General features: G+C 35.9%; 1 protein-coding gene and 1 non-coding gene across 7 annotated transcripts in view; one reads left to right on the top strand and one right to left on the bottom strand.

Moving 5' to 3' along the window:
* Positions 1–21,707, bottom strand: part of KPNA3 (karyopherin subunit alpha 3) — a 91,926-nt gene that overhangs the window by 17,521 nt on the left and 52,698 nt on the right. For 5 of the 6 annotated variants that reach the window (XM_027116351.1, XM_027116356.1, XM_027116357.1 and 2 more), the window contains 8 exons: positions 12,278–12,367; positions 12,055–12,084; positions 11,916–11,968; positions 11,681–11,776; positions 8,344–8,429; positions 6,238–6,324; positions 5,703–5,872; positions 4,263–4,307 (listed from right to left, as the gene is read on the bottom strand). In XM_027116351.1, coding sequence (XP_026972152.1) covers positions 4,263–4,307; positions 5,703–5,872; positions 6,238–6,324; positions 8,344–8,429; positions 11,681–11,776; positions 11,916–11,968; positions 12,055–12,084; positions 12,278–12,367 — 657 coding nt within the window. The remainder of the gene's footprint in view (positions 1–4,262; positions 4,308–5,702; positions 5,873–6,237; positions 6,325–8,343; positions 8,430–11,680; positions 11,777–11,915; positions 11,969–12,054; positions 12,085–12,277; positions 12,368–21,707) is intronic. The other variant, XM_027116353.1, reaches the window with a different exon arrangement.
* Positions 3,309–3,415, top strand: LOC113625855 (U6 spliceosomal RNA). Its single transcript, XR_003434905.1, has one exon. It is a non-coding gene; the product is annotated as a U6 spliceosomal RNA (small nuclear RNA).

The following is a 21,707-nucleotide window of genomic DNA, read 5'->3' on the forward strand; positions in this document are numbered from 1 at the left end:
CAGCAGTCTCACTAGTGACTGTCTCATAAATGAAGTCTGTCCTGTTTTGTTTTTTTTTTTGCGGTACACAGGCCTCTCACTGCCGTGGCCTCTTCCGTTGCGGAGCACAGGCTCCGGACGCACAGGCTCAGCGGCCATGGCTCACGGGCCCAGCCGCTCCGTGGCATGTGGGATCTTCCCGAACCGGGCCACGAACCCATGTCCCCTGCATCGACAGGCGGACTCTCAACCACTGCGCCACCAGGGAAGCCCATGTCCTGCTGTTTTATACCTCTCCTTGCTGCTATACTTCTTTTCTGTTGTGTCCTACCCTAAGACCCAAGTTAGAAATTTGGGTACTATCCCTGACTCCTCTCTTCTCTCACCACCCATATCAAAACCAGCAAATTTATCACCTAAACATTTCTACAGTCCTCCCTTGTCTTTTTATTGCTAATGTCTAAGCTCTGGTTCTGGTCCTCATTTTCTCTCATTCACACCACAAAATCAACACCGATCTGTCTTCTCAACTCCACTTTCCTCTAAAATCTACACTCCACTCATAATTGGTATAAATTATCAATCCATAATGTAGCTCCCTCTCAGCTACATAAAGAGGATACATGAATCCTAAGGTGGTACACAAGACTCTGTATGATCTAGAACCTGCTGAATCTCTGCCTTATTTTTTTCCCCACTCTTTGCTTCACAATTTATATTTCCGTCTCTCTACTTTAAAAAACTCCTTGGCTGGTTCCTTTTCCCTTGTTACCACTGCTCAAATGCAGAGAATTCCTCAGAATTCAATTTTTAGCCCTTTTTCTGAATCTTACTCCATGTCCATATTTTCATGAATTTCTTAAGTACTGATAAATCTCAAAGATGTATGGCCTTTTCCTTCCTGGAAACATTACTACAGAGGAACAACAAATAAATCAGAATGAATGTGTCTGTCCTACAATAAACCCATCATCTCCCTCTACCAGTCTCATCCGTTTGCTTGACTCCTGATGGTTCATGGCATTATTATCCATTTAGATTGCCAAATTAGAAACCAAAGTAATTTTTACTTCTCCTTCTCTTTGATCCTTTCCTCTTGAAGTTCTAACTCACTTTCTCTCTCCTAACCATTAGCTTCGGGCTCATACCTTCATCAACTTCCTTAAACCTATTATGATAGTAAAATAGGCCAGGCTACACTCAAACTTTCCCCACTCCAGACCCTCCTTGCCTTTTCCAAGTTATCTGACTATAACGGACATGAGCATATCACTCCTCTATTTGAAAATCTTCAATGACTCTGCACTGATTACAAGATAAGCCCAAATTCCTTAAAACAGCATTCAAAACCCTGAAACTTAACTCCCCAGCAAACGTGTTGGTTTATTAACCACCTGTATTCTCCACACCCTCCATGTGTTCTCTTGATTCCTTATTATTGCTCCTCATGTGCCTGAAATGACCTTTTCAACTTGACAAAATCCTTCTTATCCTAGTTGTATGACTTTAGACAAATTACTTAACTATCTGTTTTCTTTTTACCTTGTTTGTAAGATGGAGATAATTATAGTAACCAATCACATAGGATTTTTTATAAGGAATAAATGAGTAAACATATGAAAAGTACTTAAAACAGTGCCTGGCACACTTTAAAACCCTTAATAAATGCCAACTATTAACATAATCATCTTCTTCACTTCTATCACCACTTCCACCACCATCTCCTTATAATGCTTATTTCAAATGTTACTTCCTCAGTGAAGCTTTCTGGTTGCCAGAGAGAATATGTGCTTTCATAATTCTAGCATTTTGGTCATGCCTCTGTTTTACTTTTCTTTTCTTGTTTGTTTGCACACATATTGTGTGCTTATGTGATCATGGTATGAAAGAGCATAGGCTTTGGACTTGGCTTCAATTCTCAGCCATGGCTTTTATTCACTGTATGACCTTAGTTAGGTTATTTTACTTGACTAAGTTTCAGTCTCCTTACTTGTAAAATAAGAGAACAAAACTTATCTCATAAGGGTGCTGGTAAGATAAAAGGAGATTATAGAAACAGATTTAGTATAGCAAGTAACTGACAAAAGTTCATTCCATTCACTCTTTTTACCTGCTACTAATGTTGAGGTCTTAGAGAGCAGGGCCTCTATGTCTTCTTCATCTCTGTGCCTATAATTCTCTGTGCAATTCTGGCTTAAGTGGAACAACCTGTGTTTGTTAAACTCAATAAATATACTTATAACTACAGTACTTCATCACTTTAATACCTCTAGCTTTCAAATAAACAAGACCAATAGGTGATGGAAGCTTTTATTTGTCTATAATCAATTCCATAATGTCCTAGGGGAAATGACTTGATGGAAGTATCAGATATTTTGCTTATTTGCCTTTTAATTTTGGCTTTCAGAAAGCTTAGGACTAAATTTAGCATTCAATAACAACAAATACATTTATAAAAAGAATTTTACCTCCTCCCCCTTTCTTTTAAGATATTTATTATCTTATGTCTGTTGCTAAGTCACTTTTACATCCATTTTGAAAACAGGACAGTATATAACTAAACAGTTTTCACTTAATTTTTATGACAGTTCAGGCTAACACTTCACAAATAAAAAGTTACTTTAGTTGCCTTTAAAAGATACCCTCCTAAGAACTTAAAGTCCTAAAATTAACTAGCAAAACGTGTAGTTCAATATTTATACAGGAATTATACACTGCCTCTTGAGAAATGTTAGCAAAGATGCATTTTCTTCATCCCAATGATAAATCACACATAATTCTGACACCCACATACATACATATTATGTGTGTGTGTGTATAAACAAAGATAGGATTATAAAAACAAACATGCAACAAATCAGAAAGAGATCTTAGTTGGAACATCAGAAGCCAAATTAATGCTAGATCAACGCTAGAATCAGTTCTAAATTCACTGAAACTTATCTTTTTTTTTTTTTTTTTTTTGCGGTACGCGGGCCTCACACTGTTGTGGCCTCTCCCGTTGCGGAGCACAGGCTCCGGACGCACAGGCTCAGCGGTCATGGCTCACGGGCCCAGCGGCTCCGCGGCATGTGGAATCTTCCCGGACCGGGGCACGAACTCGTGTCCCCTGCATTGGCAGGCGGACCCTCAACCACTGCGCCACCAGGGAAGCCCTATCCATTGTTTTACTCTGTGGAAGAATTTAACTTTTAGCCTTGCCACATTCAGGAGAATTTTCAGACTGCCTGATAAAAAATTTGCCAGCATATATATAGTAATTGCTTAACTAAATCTCATGTAATGGACAAATCATGTAAAGATGCCTTTGCATTTAAAACTATACTTGAGTGCTCGCTTCAGCAGCACATATACTAAAATTGGAACGATACAGAGAAGATTAGCATGGCCCCTGCACAAGGGTGACATGCAAATTCGTGAAGCATTCCATATTTTTACGAAGTGAGAGAGTGGCATAGACATATATACAATACCAAATGTAAAACAGATAGCGAGTGGGAAGCAGCCACATAGCACAGGGAGATCAGCTTGGTGCTTTGTGACCACCTAGAGGGGTGGGATAGGGATGGTGGGAGGGAGACGCAAGAGGGAGGAGATATGGGGACATATGTACAGCTGATTCACTTTGTTACAAAGCAGAAATTAACACACCACTGTAAAGCAATTATACTCCAATAAAGATGTTAAAAAAATAAAAATAAAAGTATACTTGATATCCTTCAATACTGTATCTCAAAAGGTTGTAGCATGGGCGTTCGTGTGGTTTCATAGAAAGTAAACACGATCTGTCATCAGAAGATCTCAGTTTTAAATACCGACTGTGACCCTTACAAGCTCTGCAACTTTGGATAAGTCACTTAATGTTTCCCCGAGGCCCAGTTTCTTACTCTGTAAAATGGGGACAACAGCATCTAGCCTACCTATTTTAAGAATCAAATGAGATTTTAAAAAAATATGAAGAAGCTTTATAAAGCTTTTACCACTTTATAAATATTAATACTTTAAAACACTATTATGATACAAATAACTAAATTAACTACATATGTGATCATTTCTCTAAAGTTAGCATTTTTGCTATCTGAATGATATAAGATACAAACTTAATTTAACTTTAATCCTGTTTCTGAAAACCACATACATTGTGAAAGTTTGACAAGTTAATAAGATATATGCTGACACTTATTAAAAGCATAAGAATAAATAACCCTTTAAAAAATAATAATAAAAACGCTTTCAGTCCCATCCAGAGCAAAATCCCAAATCTAAGCTTCTGCTTTACTTACGTTTATGTCCGTATGGTATATGAGGACACATAATGCTGGCAAAATCTGAGGAAAGAAGACAAACAATAAATAATACTAGACTTGATGAAGACGTCTTTGTAAAAATGAATAACTGTGATTAAAAAAAGCAGTAAATACTATTTGCAGGGCAAGAAAAACAACATTAAGTTTGTTTGCATCTCTATTAGGAAAATAAAAATATGATAAATTCAATCTGAAAAACCAAAAAAATATTTCAGATGTCTAACTGAAATATTCAATTAAGTCTGGCAGAGATTAATGTACCTTAAAGGAAAAACATTTGTTTTCAATAACCTTCTTCATGACATATGTCAACTGGAAAGAATGGAGATGCAAGTATGTAGTATAGCTATTTTAAGAATCCACCTTCCAATGCAGGGGACGTGGGTTCGATCCTTGGTCAAGGAACTAAGATCCCACATGCCACAGGGCAACTAAGCCCGCACGCTGCAACTACTGAGCCCGTGTGCCACAACTACAGAGCCCATGTGCTGCAACGAAGAGCCCGCATGCCACAACTAAGACCTGACACAGCCATAAATAAATAAAATATTAAAAAGAAAAACTAGTGCATTATTTAAAAAAATTAAAAAGCTATTCTTAAAACTGCTGTCATTGTCTCACTTACCTGCTTAAAGTAAAAATAAGATTTTATTTAGCTACTTGAGTCACATTAAAGTTTTCAACCTCAGATTTAGTCAAGAAAATTATGACCAGTATAAAGTATAAAGTTTGTTGAATTCAGGCATTACAGATCTTTTTTTAAACCTGAGAGGGAGGGGGCAGTAGCAGGGAGAATCACTAAGTACCCCTTCCATAAGGGCAAGAGGTGGCAGAAGATTGTGAAGGATATCAATTATGAAGATTAAAGATTCACAGTCAACATTTCTCTGCACAGTCAAGTGATTAAAGGTTACATAGGATTTTTTAAAACTTAAAATACTCAGATCCATTTACAAATTATATGTAAATAGCAAAGATTTTACTTTGCTTTAATTAGCAGATTTAACACAAAGCATGCCACATATTAAGAGTATTATTTTGTCAGGAATCAAGGGAAATTTCAATTGGACTTAATGCAAATTCACTCAAGAACATTTGCATATAAGTAGACCAGTTTTATCTGTAGCAATCCCTTATTTTTTTAGTGTTAAACAACAATGCAATGTAGTAATAAAACTGAGATTTTTTCTTCTTTTGTATTTTTCTGCTTGAATTAGGGAGGACTGACATTCACTCAGCTGCCATAGAGTCTCAACTTTTATTTCACAGGAGTCAAAATTAAGTATGATACGTTACTTAAATATCTCATACCTGCAATGAAATCAGTATATACATTATTTCATTCCCTGTGCATGAAAATCTAAGGCATAAACATAGGGAAAATATACCATCTGGCCTTTGCATTTCTTCATTTACCTCCTGAACTGTCTCCATAGGCGGTGGGGGATCCTTATTCCTGCAGAGATTGACAATGACCCATGTGACGTTCCGAAGGAAGGTGATGGGAATGGAGGGATTGATGAAGGACAGAAGAGGTTTGACAACTCCCAGTGATATGACATAATCTCTACATTGAGGACCATCACCTACAGAAATGAAAATTGTATTTAAAAAAAAAAATTACATTCAGGATGAGAAAGTCTGAAATGTATGCAATGGCTTATGTTGGGACACTGATGTTCTATGTTTCCTCACCATTAGTCAAGGGCATCAAGTGTTGCTATCTCTCCAGATTTTGATTGGGGAACACAAATTTAACCTACCAATCCTCATAGCAAATTGCATATCCATTTCAAAGAGGTACAATCTTAAGTTGGTATTTACAAAACAAGAAGGTAGTCAACCCACATTAAAATTAGAGGAAACATAGTGTGTAATGGCTATGCCAATGTAGGAGAAAAGTTAATTAAGATACTTAATTGGAGCCTTTTCAAACCTAAATTCAACTTACCTATAATGTTTCCCAAAGCCCATACTGCTTGTTCACAAACATTCTGATGTGGTGAATGGAGAAGTCTTAGAAAAAGAGGTACGGCATCTATAATAAAGAAAAACTAATATTTACACTGCAAAATGTTGAAGAGTCATAGATTTCAGCCTGTATACAGAGTTTAGCACACTATAGTTGCCCAGTGATAATTCACTGAATGAATAAATATGGCAAATATCTTTACCCTAAATATAATAAATTTTAGTGTTTTCCCCTAGTAGTATTCAAGTAACAGACCTATTGACAGTGTCTAGAAGTTGCTATTATATTATTAATTAAAAGAAAACAACAGCATAAAATTTTTCCTATAATTCATTAAAAAAATTTCTACCCTGAACATGTAACCTTAGAATATAATACTTTAGTCAATATGATCCAATTGCTGACATGGGATTAACTAAAGAAATGATTATCCCCATATCAGGCCTACCCTATATTTCAAGATAATTTATCATTATAATCCTTACTCTTTACATAACTTATGTGTTAACTCAAATTCCAAAACACTGGTATCATATTCATTACCTGTAGAAACTAAGCATAAGTTAGATCACTTTTTCTTAAATTTCAGTCAATTGTGCACTACCTCTAGGATTTTTAGCTGTATCTCTGTACTACCTGTATTATTTATTTAACATTTAAATTAAAACTGACTCACACTTTTAATAGCTTTATTGAGATATAATTTATATGCAATATAATTTATCTGTTTAAGTGTACAATTCAATGGTTTTAGTATTTATACAGAGTTGTGTTGTCATCACCACAATCTAATTTTACAACATTTCTATCACCCCCAAATCCCATACCCAGAGAAGTCCTACTACCCTCTCCCCAAGCCCTAAGCAACCATTTACTGTTTTCTGTCTCTACAGACTTTCCTTTTCTGGACATGTCACATAAATGAACTTGTATAATATGTAGTTTTTTTGTTTGGATTCTTTCATTTAGAATAATGTTTTTGAGGTTTGTCCATCTTATAGCATGTATAAGTACTTCATTTTTTCTTATTGCTGAATAGTATTCAATGGTATACCACATTTTGTTTATCTACTCATCAGCTAATGGATACTGGGGTTATTTCCATTTGGGGGCTATTATGAATAATATGAGTAATGCTGCTGCAAACATTTCTGTACAAGTCTTTCTATGCACATGGTTTCATATCTCTTGGTTCCATGTAGTAGGGGAACTGCTGGGCCATATGGTAAATCTATGATTAACCTTTTAATAAACTTGTTTTCCAAAGAGGCTGCACTATTTTACATTCTCACCAGCAATGTATGAGGGTTTGAACTGACTCACATTTGTATTTTAACTAATTTTATTCATCACTTCTGTAAATAGAATACCAGTATCAATCACCACACATAGAAGATAACCAAAAAATTAAAAATGAAAACAAAACACTGTTATTTAATTGTACCTACTAGTCTCTATTGAAAGCCCTAGTCTAAAATCTGCTGTTCTCTTTTTGTTACATCTAACATCTACCTAGAAATCTTCTCTTTGACATTACTGAAATATCTAAGACAAAAGTGAAAGAAAATAGTATTCTCACTACTTGATTCAATGTAACTTATTGCTGTATCATTTACTACTTAGAATCACCTTAAGTACCACCTGAAGTCAGTTACGTGTGCCACACTTTAAGACTACCTGGTGACATCCAGTTTTTTTCAAAGAGCTTTTGACAGTTTGGGTCAACATGCTAATAACAGCCCATCTTGAGGTAAGCAAAATTTAAAAAATATATGTTACAAGCTAAAAGACATAAGTTACTCAGCACCTTGGAGACATTAGGAATAGAAAATTTAAACCCTATTATTAGGAGATGGTCTTGACCCAAAAAGATAAAACTCTTATTCACTTTTTAGTAACCACAATTAAAATTATTCAATGATAGATTAATGACAGCTATAGTAAAGATATCAACTATCATAAGTAACTTATAATATTCACAATTTTTAAATAAAACTGTCTTTACAATAAAACACCACTTCCTTCCCTTTAAAAAAAAAAAAAAGGGTCCAGCAAGTAAGGAATTAAATTAACTAATTTACTTACTAGACTGTACAACAGCTTGAGTCTGTGCAGAAGTTCCTGATGCTATATTGGTTAATGCCCACGCAGCTTCAAACTGTAATGAAGGACTGTAAAAAACAATAAAAAATCTTTAGACACATAACTACTATTTACATTTATGACCTGCAGATTATATGGTTATCCTTTACCTTGTCCTTGAATTTTGTCTTATTATGTCCAACTGCCTGTTGGCTATCTCCACCTGAATGTCTCATTTGCTCTCAAAGTCAGTCAATATAAACTTACTTCTTTACGTCCATTGGTAGTTGCAACATTTTTTTTTAAATTTATTTATTTTTGGCTGTGTTGGGTCTTCGTTGTTGTGAAGTGCATGGGCTCTCTCTAGTTGCAGTGAGCGGGGGCTGCTCTTTGCTGTGGTGCGCAGGCTTCTCATTGCTGTGGCTTCTCTTGTTATGGAGCAAAGGCTCTAGGTGCTCGGGCTTCAGCTGTTGTGGCACTCAGGCTCAGTAGTTGTGGCTCGCAGGCTCTAGAGCGCAGGCTCAGTAGTTGTGGTGCATGGGCTTAGTTGCTCCGCAGCATGTGGGATCTTCCAGGGCTCGAACCCGTGTCCCCTGCATTGGCAGGCGGATTCTTAACCACTGCACCACCAGGGAAGTCCGATAGTTGCAACTTTTAGCCAGTCATTATTTTCCTTGACTCCTTCCTCTCCCACAGACATCTAATCAATAGGGTCATGTCAATTTTACCTCTTAAATATTTCTTATATTTATAGCACCATCCCTAATATCACTATGTTAGCTGAAGCCCTCATCATCTCAGTTGAATCACTGCCCCAACCTCTAGACAGGTCTTAAAGCTCTTATTCCACTACACCATCTGCTTTACATACCAGAGATATTACAAGGCTACATAATTTTGCTGAAAGGATGAGATCATTATAATTTGGAATGGTGATGGAAGACCTCACAAAGAAAGTGAAAACTGAACTAGATTTTCAAAGAGGGATAAAGAAAGAAAGGCAATGACAGCTGGAAATACAAATAAAAGTATCATGGGTGGGATGATCATGATGTGTACAGATGACTATGAAGGGATCAAGAGAGCTAAAGCCAAGAAGGTATGAAAAAATATAACATGGGATGAAACTGGAAGGGTAGGTTACCTAAGTTTGTGTGTGTGGTATGGGGAGTAGGACTCAAATCTCAGGCTTCAGAACTTGAAATTTATTCTACAGACATACTAAGTATAGAGTGTTACTGAAAAGTGAAGTAAAAAAAACACTGTTGGAGTCCATGCAGAATAGATAAAAAAGGTTCAAGGCCAATGTAGGAAAAATCTGGTAAGAAATTATCTACATTAAGTTAGGATAGATAGCTGAAAAACACACATTCTTTTAAATAGAATACCAAGGTAGGAGGGGGTGGTAGTGAGCAAAAACCAAGGGGAGCCAAAGGTTAGGGACTTAGGAGAAACTCTGTAAATATCAAAGAAAGAGAGTGAGGTTGTTAATATCAAAAGGGTAGAGAGATCCGAGAAGGAAAAGGTTTTAAGGAGAATAAATGTCAGCGATATAGAAAGTGGTGAGGTTAAAAAGATGGAACAGATGAGAAAATGAAGGAGCAGACAAGAACTACATGACGAACTTTGGCAAAAGGCAAGAAATAAGACGGTATCGAGGCTGAGGAGAAATAAAGGGATGATAAGATCAAAGATGATGAGACAGTTTATGTTGTCTCAGACTAGAAGAAGAAAGGGTTATTAAACTAGGCTAGGTGGTTTGGCAAAATACTGACAATGAGGGCCTTAAATGAGAAAACATAAAGACGTAAAAAATACAATTACAAAGCTAGAGAAAGTCTTCTAAGATGTCATTTGAAAAAAAGAGAAGACAGAAAAAATAAATAATGAGTGCAATAAGTAAATAATAAATGAAAACGTATTATATACTTGATATTGTATAGTGTTTTGTTTATATTATTTTCATTCCTCACAACCACCTAAATTTTATTGATGAGGTATCTGAGGCTCAAATGCTACTTGGGTTTTGGTCAGCAACAAACTCTGGATTTAAACCAAGGTCTGTTTGGCTCCAAAGTCTATGGGGCTTTTAGATTATGACACAATTTCCCATGACAAATTCATCAAGTCAGATCGAGACCACCGACTAGTGGTAGTTTTCTATTTTTACTTTGGGTGGTAGTTACACAGGTCTGCATACATTTTAGCATATTCTTCTGTATATATGCTGTATTTCACAGATACACCCACACAAATGAGCCCATGCCAAAGACCGAAAAATAAAAAAAAAGGAAAGGAAGGAGAAGGAGAAGAAGAAGAAGAAAGAAAAGCAAATCAAGAACAAAAAGAGGGCCTTAAAAGTAGAGGTAAATAGAATTTTTGTTTAACAATTGAAATAAAACTTATTTTTACTTAAATCTTGTTATAGAAAATATACATGATAGTATTAAAAAAGTGTTAAGGGCTTTTGGAGGGATGGTTGTGGCACATAATCAAAGCAGAAGGAAGTATTTTTAAATAATGCAAACCCTTAGTAGAAACATTTATATATCACCATTTTATCTAGTCACCTGAAAATCTCACAGACAACACTTAACAAAATATCTCAAGTCTAAACGCCCCTTAAATGCAAAATTAGCCTTTGTTTTAATGTATTTTGGAGTTGAAACTTACATTCTCCCCACTTACCTCAAACTGATGAAGTTTAAGATATAGCACACCGAGATCTCTCTAAACACTAACAGAAATGGGACCAGTACCTCAAAAGATACCAAGTGGTGTTTTTCCCTTTCTATTCTGGAAAATTATAATCTGCCCTTTTATTTTTAATTTACCACAAATAAAAACCATGATGATAGACAACTACTCATGGCTGGAGTTCTGTTAAAGACTTCTCAGAGTATCAGCAGATCAGCTGGAATATTCCCAGGGAAAGAAAGAGCTACTCAGTTCTGGAAGCCATTCATGTTGACTCAAGTCATGAGGTTAATCTATATATAGACTCATAAGGAAAGAGTGACTCAAACACTATTTGGGTTGTTTTAAAATATTACTTAAAAAAAACCAACTAACAAATAAAGACTAAATATTTGAGATAAGTTAGAATAGACAATAAACAGATGCTAAAATTTTCCTAGAAAATATACACACACTTCATGAACTAAAAAGAGAAGAACTTTAGGTCTACTGAGTATGATCACAGAATAAGAAAATTACATTAAAATACATGACAAATGACAAATATGATAAATGCAAAACCAAATGGAACCACTGGTTAAATAATAATCACAAATTTTCAGTTAGCTGAAAAAAGTGAATAGGGAGTTAAATCCATACTTACTTATCATCCCTTTCTAGACATTTCACTAGAATTGGTAAAATTCCAGATTTTATTAGGTCATCAATTGGTGGATTTCTGTCACTGGATAATAGTTTTCTAGAAAAAGAAATATAAGAAATTAACTGCTATAATTTTCAAACTATGAACAGAAATAACAATCTACTACTTCTAGACTATGAGCTAAGACACCCTAGGCATGACACCTAATTCTCTCTCTGGACAAATCAGTACTTACCTTGCAGCCTGGACAGCACTCAACTGGACCACTGGGTTATCACTTGTGGCATTCTACAACACCAAATGTAAATTTCAGAAATTAAAAAAAAATCAATTTCAAAATACTTCAAAATGAAGATATTAAATTAATAACATACCTGCAATATAGCTTCTAGTGTTACATTTTGCTTAAAAAGAAAAAAAGATAGTTCAGCAAAGAGTTTAATAGCAAAATTACATTTATTGAATAATCTACTTACTAAAGATAAGAGTTAATATACCTTAATTATCATTGTAAAACTGGTCTTAGATTGAGAATGAAGTTCTCTGGTTATTATAAAAATTATTTTTAAAACACCTTATAAGAACAAGGTAACTTACTGCTTTAAAATCAGCATCAACATCTGAATCTTCTAAACTTTCTTCTTGGGGAACATTTCTTTTTTTCAGTAAGTGTTCATCTCTTTTGTTCTGAAAGACAACCAATAAATAGCTAAGAAGTCGTGAAGGCTGCTGTTAATGAAAAATCCACTAAAATTATTTCAACTTTATCAGGCAACTATGAAACAAACACAAAATCTCTACATAAGGATAATATGAATTAAATGTGTATACTGCAAACCCATGACAGGCCACATTCTGGATTTGATAACAAAATTAACTGCTTTAAAGGCCAGCATTCATACACAGACACCAAATTTATTAAGCACCAACTCTTTTGACCAATACTGTGCCTCCTAATCTGTAATGAAGATTTAAATTTTTAAATTTAAATTATTATTATAAAAGTCTAGCAAATATATTTCAACTAAGTATGCAAGCTTTCTTCAACTTCCTGCTAATGGTTGCCTGAAGCAATTTATTCAGAAGTCAGCTTAATGAAAAAGAGTTTATTTCTCAAATGTTAAGGTTTGTATGTTTGTTGGGAGTGGGGGGAATGGGAATTCATTAGCATAAATGCTATCTATTTGCTATAATTTCAGATTTTAACTCTTGTTATCTGGCTTTTCTTTTTTGTTTTTTTAATCATCTTAACCTTTTCTTTTTCTTTTTTTTTTCTGGCTGCACAGCACAGCATGTGGGATCTTAGTTCCCCAGTCAGGAATTGAACCTGTGCCCCCTGCCGTGGAAGGGCAGTGTTAACCATTGGACCGCCAGGGAAGTCCCCTATCTGGCTTTTGCAACAGCATGATACTTCTACATTTTATGGGATTTCAACTGTTTGTAATGGCAACCTGTGCCATTTTACATAATATATAGATTAAACCAAAATTTCCTCTAAGATTTTAGTTTGTCTACAGGATTAAGTCAAAATAAATTAGATAAAAGACTAAATGATATCTAAGATTCTTCTCAATTTAAAATTTCAAGACCTTCTAGTCTTCAAAACAATATTTACAGAAGTGTTTGATTACAATAGAAAGATACTGATGAGATATTGAGGTTAAAATTCAGATCAAATAGGAAAATTAAAACTAGAAATAGACATCTGAAGCTTACTGGCTTATGTGCATGACATCTACTTGTGTGCTATGTACAAGTAAGCATGTTTAAACAGATGCTTATGTATATGTTAATCCTTAAGAGATTACCAACTTCAAATTATATCACAGCATACTTATTTAGTAACTACTCAAATAATTAATTCTACATTATTTAAAAATTAATGCAACTCACAAATATGAAAATCCATGAACTCACATTTTATAGTCCCAAGTGGCTCCCCACAAAATACTTATTAATTTATAGAGGAAAAACTTGGCAGACAGCATCTTGACCAAGTGGCAAAGGTTATCATCAAGAGAAAAGGAAGAGGTCTTCCCTGGTGGCGCAGTGGTTAAGAATCCGCCTGCCAATGCAGGGGACACGGGTTCAAGCCCTGGTCCGGGAAGATCCCACATGCCGCGGAGCAACTAAGCCCATGTGCCACAACTACCGAGCCTGCACTCTAGAGCCTGTGAGCTACAACTGCTAAGCCCGCGTTCTACAACTACTGAAGCCCATGCACCTAGAGCCCGTGTTCCACAACAAGAGAAGCCACTGCAACGAGAAGCCCGCGCACCGCAACAAAGACCCAATGCAGCCAAACAATAAATAAATAAATAAATATATTTTTTAAAGGTGACAAAAAAAAAAAGAGTAAAGGAAGAATCTGTATAACACAGGGAACTCTACTCAATACCCTGTAATGGCCTATATGGGAAAGAATCTAAAAGAGTGGATATATGTGTATGTATATGTATAGCTGATTCACTTTGCTGTACACCTGAAACTAACACAACATTGTAAATCAACTACAGTCCAATAAAAATTAAAAAGAAAAAAATTTTCAAATACATTAAAAAAAAGAGTAAAGGAAAAATCAACATGGTATGCGTTCTGGTCTGATATACCAAGAAAACAATATCATCTTGGTGGTACTCCTGACCAAAATAATGACAATAATAGTTGTGGTAGTAGTAGTAATAACAACCACCTGAGAAAAGTCGAACAAACCCAAATCTGCCATTCTATTAAAAAGCCAGTCTGTACTCTTCAAATACACAGTCATAAAAGATAAAGACTGGGGCTTCCCTGGTGGCGCAGTGGTTGAGAGTCCGCGTGCTGATGCAGGGGACACGGGTTCATGCCCCAGTCCGGGAAGATCCCACATGCCGCGGAGCGGCTGGGCCTGTGAGCCATGGCCGTTGAGCCTGCGCTCCGCAACGGGAGCGGCCACAACAGTGAGAGGCCCGCATACCGCAAAAAAAAAAAAAAAAAAAAAAAAAGATAAAGACTGAAGAACTGGATCGAACGAGACTTAAGAAACATGACAACTAACTGCAATGTCTAATCCTGGACTGGATCTTTTTATAAAGGACATTATTGGGAAAAACTAGCAAACTATGAGTGGGGGCCTAAGGACTAGATAGTAGAAATTTATCTATGTGAACTTGACAAACACACTGTGGTTACGTTGAAAGGTGTATGAACTGATGTATTAATGATGTATTAAGGGTGTAAGGGGGCACCACACCACTATATATATATATATATATATACATATAAATACATATATATACACACACACACACACACACAGAGATCAGAGAGAAAGTGAGAATAAGGCAAATATCGGAAAATGCTAAGAATCAAGGAAGCTGGGTGCTGAGTGACAGGTGTACTTTTTTTAAAAAATTATTTATTTATTTTTGGCTGCGCTGGGTCTTTGTTGCTGTGTGCGGGCTTTCTCTAGTTGTGTCAAGCGGAGGCTACTCTTCATTGCAGTGGGTGGGCTTCTCATTGCAGTGGCTTCTCTTGTTGTGGAGCACAGGCTCTAGGCGCACGGGCTTCAGCAGCTGTAGCACACAGGCTCAATAGCTGTGGTGCACGGGCTTAGTTGCTCCGTGGCACGTGGGATCTTCCCAGACCAGGGCTCGAACCCGTATCCCCTGCACTGGCAGGCAGATTCTTAACCACTGCACCACCAGGGAAGTCCCTTAAATTCCTATTTTTTTATTCTCTACTTGCTATAAACTTCTCTTGTAAAGTTAACACTTCAAATGTATTGCACAGGTTCTGACATGTAGCATCTTCCTATTGTTCATATCTTGGTATTAACTAATTTCCATTAGGATTTCTTGATGCCCAAGGTATTTAGAAGTGCTTACTTTTTTCCCACAATTATGAGGTTTTTGTAACTATCTCATTCACTGACTTCTCATTAAATTGTTTTGTGATCAGAGAATGAAGTCTGAACAACACTGAAATTAGCTGACATTTACTTTATACCAGAGTTTCCCGAAGTTTCTCAGTCTATAGGCCTAAGTGTAGGCCAAAGGAAGTACCCCACAGTTTCCTTTATCAGGTGGTTAGGTCTAAACAACTTAATAGTAATTTGGGGGGAAAAACACAGAAGTTAAAAGAAAATAATTTTATTTCACTCAGACAAAATATGTGATTGAAAAAAACAGTGCAATCTAATGTTTAAATTGTGAACTATTTCAAGATCTAATGATTCTGTGGTATCTGAAATGTTAAGTGTCACTGTGTTTCTCACAAAAATTTAGAATATCCCAAGGTATTCCTTTGATTCACTATGGAGCCCCATGGTACCTCACTGTACAGGGTAGCAACTATGGCTTTATACTATCACAAAACCAATTTTCAAATATGCATGGGGTTTATATGTGTTTATTAGATAATATTCACATATTAAGCTATTTACACCTTTCTATCTCCTGTTAACTAGTGTGTTTATTGTTGACGAAAGTTCTCCCACAATGATTATGTCTTTGACAAATTTCTCCTTGTAATTTTGTCGATTTTGGCTTACATATATTTGGGCATACACAAGTTTAGTATTATTATACCTTCTTAGTAAGTTGTTTCTTTTATCAAAAATTAAGTAACAACCTTCATATTTGAACTGAAAACATCCTAACATAGTCCATTTGGGGCACCCTAGGGCACGAAAATCATACTTCACTCTCAGCAAAAAAATATGTACAACCCAAGTTAAGATAATCAGTCTCTGGGCAAGTTTCTGGTGATGTGATTAACCATTAACGGAGGAGTCACCAAAACCAGGAACTTAAACTGTCCTTCTGCTTGTCACCTAGAGATTTTTACCCTCTTTGAGATTGTACTATAAATTCAGCACCTATAATAGGTATCTTTTTCTTTTGTCAAGTGGGAGGGGAGCTCAGAGGATATGGAAACTGGCTTAGTTTCAACACCTACCTTATCTCCAAACACATACACACACATTACATCCATTTTAAAGTTCCTTTAGAAATCCATTATTAATCTATTATCCCATGTATGTATTTAATACTTTTTAGATCTTCTGTTTTCTGACATTTGGTTGAACCACATGGAATTGCCACTTCGTAGATCAAAAAGCTTAATTACAGGCAATTTCTTATGACTTGACCTAATATTTTTTGACTTAACAAATTCTGTTATTAATCTCTATATAAAGTTCTTCTTTTTCATTCCATCTTGAAAAAGTGGCTTGCAATCCCATACCTAAATATGTGGAACAAGTCAGCAGTCACTTCTTACATATGTGATGAAGGACAGATAATTATTTACCAGCCACACTTCAAACTTAAATAAGTAATTAAATTTGTTTTTATCCAGCAATACCCTCATTATTTTAAATCTTTATCTAGTGCTAGTCCTGTAAAACTTAAATCTTTATTTTACAGATGAATAAATGGGGACACAGAGAACCTGGCTAAACTAAATTATATACCTGGGAAATATCAGTTAAGATTTGAACCCAGAGACTGCAGAGCTGAGACTGTGGTGGCTACAGAGACTGTTTCTTAAATATATTCTACTGCTTGCTTTCTTTAAGATGTAGTCCAACTCTGGTTGCATCTAAATGCTTCTAAAGAGGTAGAAAAAAAATGCTCACAAGACAGATTTTCCCCTCAATATAAACATTTATGAAGTGATACTACTGCTGGGTGGTTACATGAATATTCACCCAGGAGTTTTATATATTATCTTTACATTTTGGGCACTCTGCTCAATGTGTTATACCTCAACTGAAAATTGGAGGGAAAAAAACATTATTTGTTCATCAATCAGGTAAAAATCTGACAACCTAACACAGATTATTGTTCCTGAAGAATCACTTAACTGATCTTAACAAATGGCTGCTTTTCTTCTTTTCAAATGGATTCTAATTTACTAATTCAGGGTTTTTTAATTAAAACTTCTATTGAGATCATTGTAAATCTGCATGCAGTTGTAAGAAATAATGCAGAAATCCCTCGTACACTTTGCCCAGGTTTCCCCAATAGTAACACTTTGCAAAACTATAGTAAAACGTCACAACCAGGACACTGACATTGATACAATCCACTGATTTTATTCAGATTTTGTCTTACTTGCATTCACTGTATGTGTGTTTATGTGTATTTAGTTCTATACAATTTTATCACCTGTATATGTTCTTGTATCCACCATTATAGTCAAGATACTGAACAGTTCCAAAACCAGAAAATGCCCTCTCACCTCCCAGCCCCTACCAACCCCCAGTAACCACTAATCTGTCCTCCATTTCCAAAATTTTATCATTTGAAAAATATTCTATGAATGTAATCGTACAGTATATAATCTTTTTGTGATGGGCTTTTTTTGCCCAGCATAATTCTCTGGAAATTCATGCAAGCTGCTGCTTCTATCAGTAGTTTGCGTGTTTTCCAGAGTGTCTGTACCATTTTACATTCCCACCAGCAATGTATGAGTGATCCAGTTTCTCTGTATCCCCACCAGCATCTGGTATTACCACTGTTTTTTTATTTTGGCCACTCTGATACATGCTTTTAGCTTGTCTTAGTCCGTATTTCCCTGATAGCTAATGATGCATTAATCAGCAGCAGCAGCAGCAGCATGACTGCTGTTGGTATATCTCCTTTAATGAAATGTCTCTTCATATCTTTTACCCATTTTCTAATTGGATTGTTTGGGTTTTTTTTTTTTACTACTGAGCTTTAAGAGTTCATTACATATGCTAGATACCAGTCCTGTAATGGATATGTGGTTTTCTTCCAGTCTCTAGCTTGTATTTTCATCCTATTCACATGGGCTTTCACAGAGCGAAATTTTTAAATTTGTTAACATCCGATTTTCCTTTTATGGATTATGATTTTGTGGTGAAGTATAAGAACTCTTTGCCTGGTTCTAGATCCTGATGATTTTCCTCCAATTTTTTGTTTCTAAAAGCCTTATGCTTTACTTTTACATCTAGGATCCATTTTGTGTTTTTGTATAAGGTGTGAGATTTAGGTTGAGGTTCTTTTTCTTTTCTTTTTGCCTATGGATGTCCAATTGTTCTAGTACCGCACCATTTGTTTAAAACGCTATCCTTCGTCCATTAAATTAGTTGGGTGTTTTTGTATGGGCTGATCTCTGGGTTCTATCTCTGTTCCACTGATGTCTATCCTTCTGCCAGTACCACACAGTGTTCATCACTGTAGCTATTCTAGCAGCCTTAATATTGCGTAGAGCAACTGCTCCTATTTTACTCTTTATCAGGATTATTTTAGCTCTTCTAGAGCTTGTGCCTTTCCATGTACTTTTTAGGATAAGCTTGTCTATGTCTACAAAAAAACCCTGGAGAGAGTCTGAAAACAGATAAACTTGAGAACAGGCATCTTTACTAAGTCAATGACCACAGTATATGCCTCTCCATTTACTTAAGTCTTATCTGATTTCTTTCCTCAGCATTTTATAATATTCAGCATACAGATCCTATACATGTTTTCTTAATGTATATCAAGGTATTTTATGTTCTTTGGAGTGCTTATAAATGGCGCTGTGCTTTTAATTTTGGTTTCTGCAAGCTCATTGTTAGCATATATAAGTGATTAACTTTTATGTGTGATCTTGTTTTCTGTGACCTTGCAAAACTCACTTATTAGTTCTAGAAACTTTTTTCTAGATTCTTCAGCATTTTTTTTTAACATCTTTATTGGGGTATAATTGCTTTACAATGGTGTGTTAGTTTCTGCTCTATAACAAAGTGAATCAGTTATACATATTCTTATGTTCCCATATCTCTTCCCTCTTGCGTCTCCTTCCCTCCCACCCTCCCTATCCCACCCCTCCAGGCGGTCACAAAGCACCGAGCTTCTTCAGCATTTTTTACATAGATAATCATGTCATCTAGAAATAGGGAGAGTTTTATTTCTTCTGTTCCAAATTACGTCTTTTATTTCTTTTTCTTGACTTACAGCACTGGCTAGAACTTCCAGCACTACAATAAATAAGAGTGGTGAGAATGGACATCCATGTCTTGTTCCCAGATCTTAGGGGGAAAGCATTTAGTCTTTCACCATTAAGTATGATGTTAGCTATGAGGTTTTTTGTAGATGCTGTTTATCAAGTCCAGGTAATCCCCTTCTATTTTGTTGTCTAATTTGTCTAATTTGTTGAGTTTTATCAGGAATGGGGTGTCAAGTGCTTTTTCAGCATCAATTGATATGATCATATGACGCTTCTTCTTTAGCTTGTTAATATGGGGAATTTAGGCTTTTTTTGTTTTTAGGCTATTTTTAAAAAGAGATATTTTACTTAAGTCAGACAGCTAAAACAAGTACTGGATCTGATCAGTCCAATGGGCATTTTGGTGGTGTTTTTCTTTATGTAAGAACTCAACCTGCCCCAATCCCAGATCTAATGACAGTAAAGTACTATGGCATATCTGACTGATCCATCACCAAGAGAAGATTATATCAAGTTTAATACAATGTGCCAAAGTTATAAATGCCAGTGACAGGTTTTGGATCAATTTTCAATTTATAAGGCATTATTCACTTAAACATTTACACTGAGAGGCATTATAGCATAACGGTTAAAAGCTCAGCTCTGCCATTTTTCAGCTGTGTGACTTTATGCAAGTTATTTAATTCCTATGTAATTCTGTTTTCAAAATGATATAAAACAGAAATACAGACTTCTGTGTAAATGTTGATGCATAAGGGCCTAATTAAATAAGAAAGCAAGAGATCAAGGAGACAAAAGAAAAGAGTTCAAACAAAAAGAGTCTGAGGCCAGTAAAGCACTACATATTAATAACTAGATTTCACCCTCAATTTTTATAGATCAGTATCAGTGTTATTCAAAGTATGGTCACTGGCTAAATGTCCTTGAACAAATTATTTGTTGTAGGTTTGCTACAAGATAAGGAACTTGTGTTAGTAATCAACTGTGAAAATAAACACACCATTTAGTTCCATTATTCATTTATTTAGGCAGAAGACTTTGGTGGTAAAGGAAGCAGTGTCTTGTTTAACATTTTGACACAAGCTCCCTGACTTGTCACAGATCAGTGCTTCTGAGCACTGTTCTATATCTAAAGTGTTTTTCTTAAAGCTTCAATAAATGATTTAAATTTAAGTAAAAATTTAAGATATCATAATTCAATTAAATTCTTGAACATGAGCATGTAATGAGTACCAACTACATGTCCAGAATTTGACTGGGCATTTTGGGATGGGCCAGGAGAGAGATCTGGGAGTACTGGGGTTGGGGGTCGGGGCTGGGTCAGGGAGTGTGGTTACTACCTTCACTTTAGAAGCTTACCATCTAACAGAAGTGTGTAGAGCTCATCTAAGAAACTGGGAACTAGCTCTCTTTCTTGTATTTTCAAGAATCTCAATGTCAGTGATAACAATGCTGTGACTGTCTCCTCAATGGAGCAATAGAGACAGCAAGGCTGAAATCAGAGGCAGACACTCTGACCATAAAGAGTGGAGGAATCTTCTTTTGAAGGGCTCTACACACCTCTGGAGAATTATATCAAAATCAATTAAGCTTTGAAGTATAGGCTTTGTTTCAGGAAAGGGTCACTTTCTGCTGCTTACTTAGGGAATTCTGAAATGTGAAATAAGGAACTGCTTGAGATTTCTTCAGTTAATTTTATTTTGATCCTCCTACAAGGATTTTTCAGGAATTAATCATAGTAATTGGAAAGGAAATAATGTTATCCAGAAGGAAAAAAAAGAGATAAGAAAGCGGTCTCTAAAGAAACCAGGGTGAATATTTAAAAAGATGTACTCTGGGGGCTTCCCTGGTGGTGCAGTGGTTGAGAGTCCGCCTGCCGATGCAGGGGACACGGGTTCGTGCCCCGGTCCGGGAAGATCCCACATGCCGCAGAGCGGCTGGGCCCGTGAGCCGTAGCCACTGAGTCTGCACATCCGGAGCCTGTGCTCCACAGTGGGAGAGGCCACAACGGTGAGAGGCCCGCGTACCGCAAAAAAAAAAAAAAAAAAAAGAGATGTACTCTGATAAGCAAGAAATTTTAATTCTATAA

Source organism: Aethalodelphis obliquidens, unplaced genomic scaffold, assembly GCF_003676395.1.
Source record: "Aethalodelphis obliquidens isolate GAN/ISIS:26980383/991018 unplaced genomic scaffold, ASM367639v1 scaffold16, whole genome shotgun sequence".
Lineage (NCBI taxonomy): Eukaryota > Metazoa > Chordata > Mammalia > Artiodactyla > Delphinidae > Aethalodelphis > Aethalodelphis obliquidens.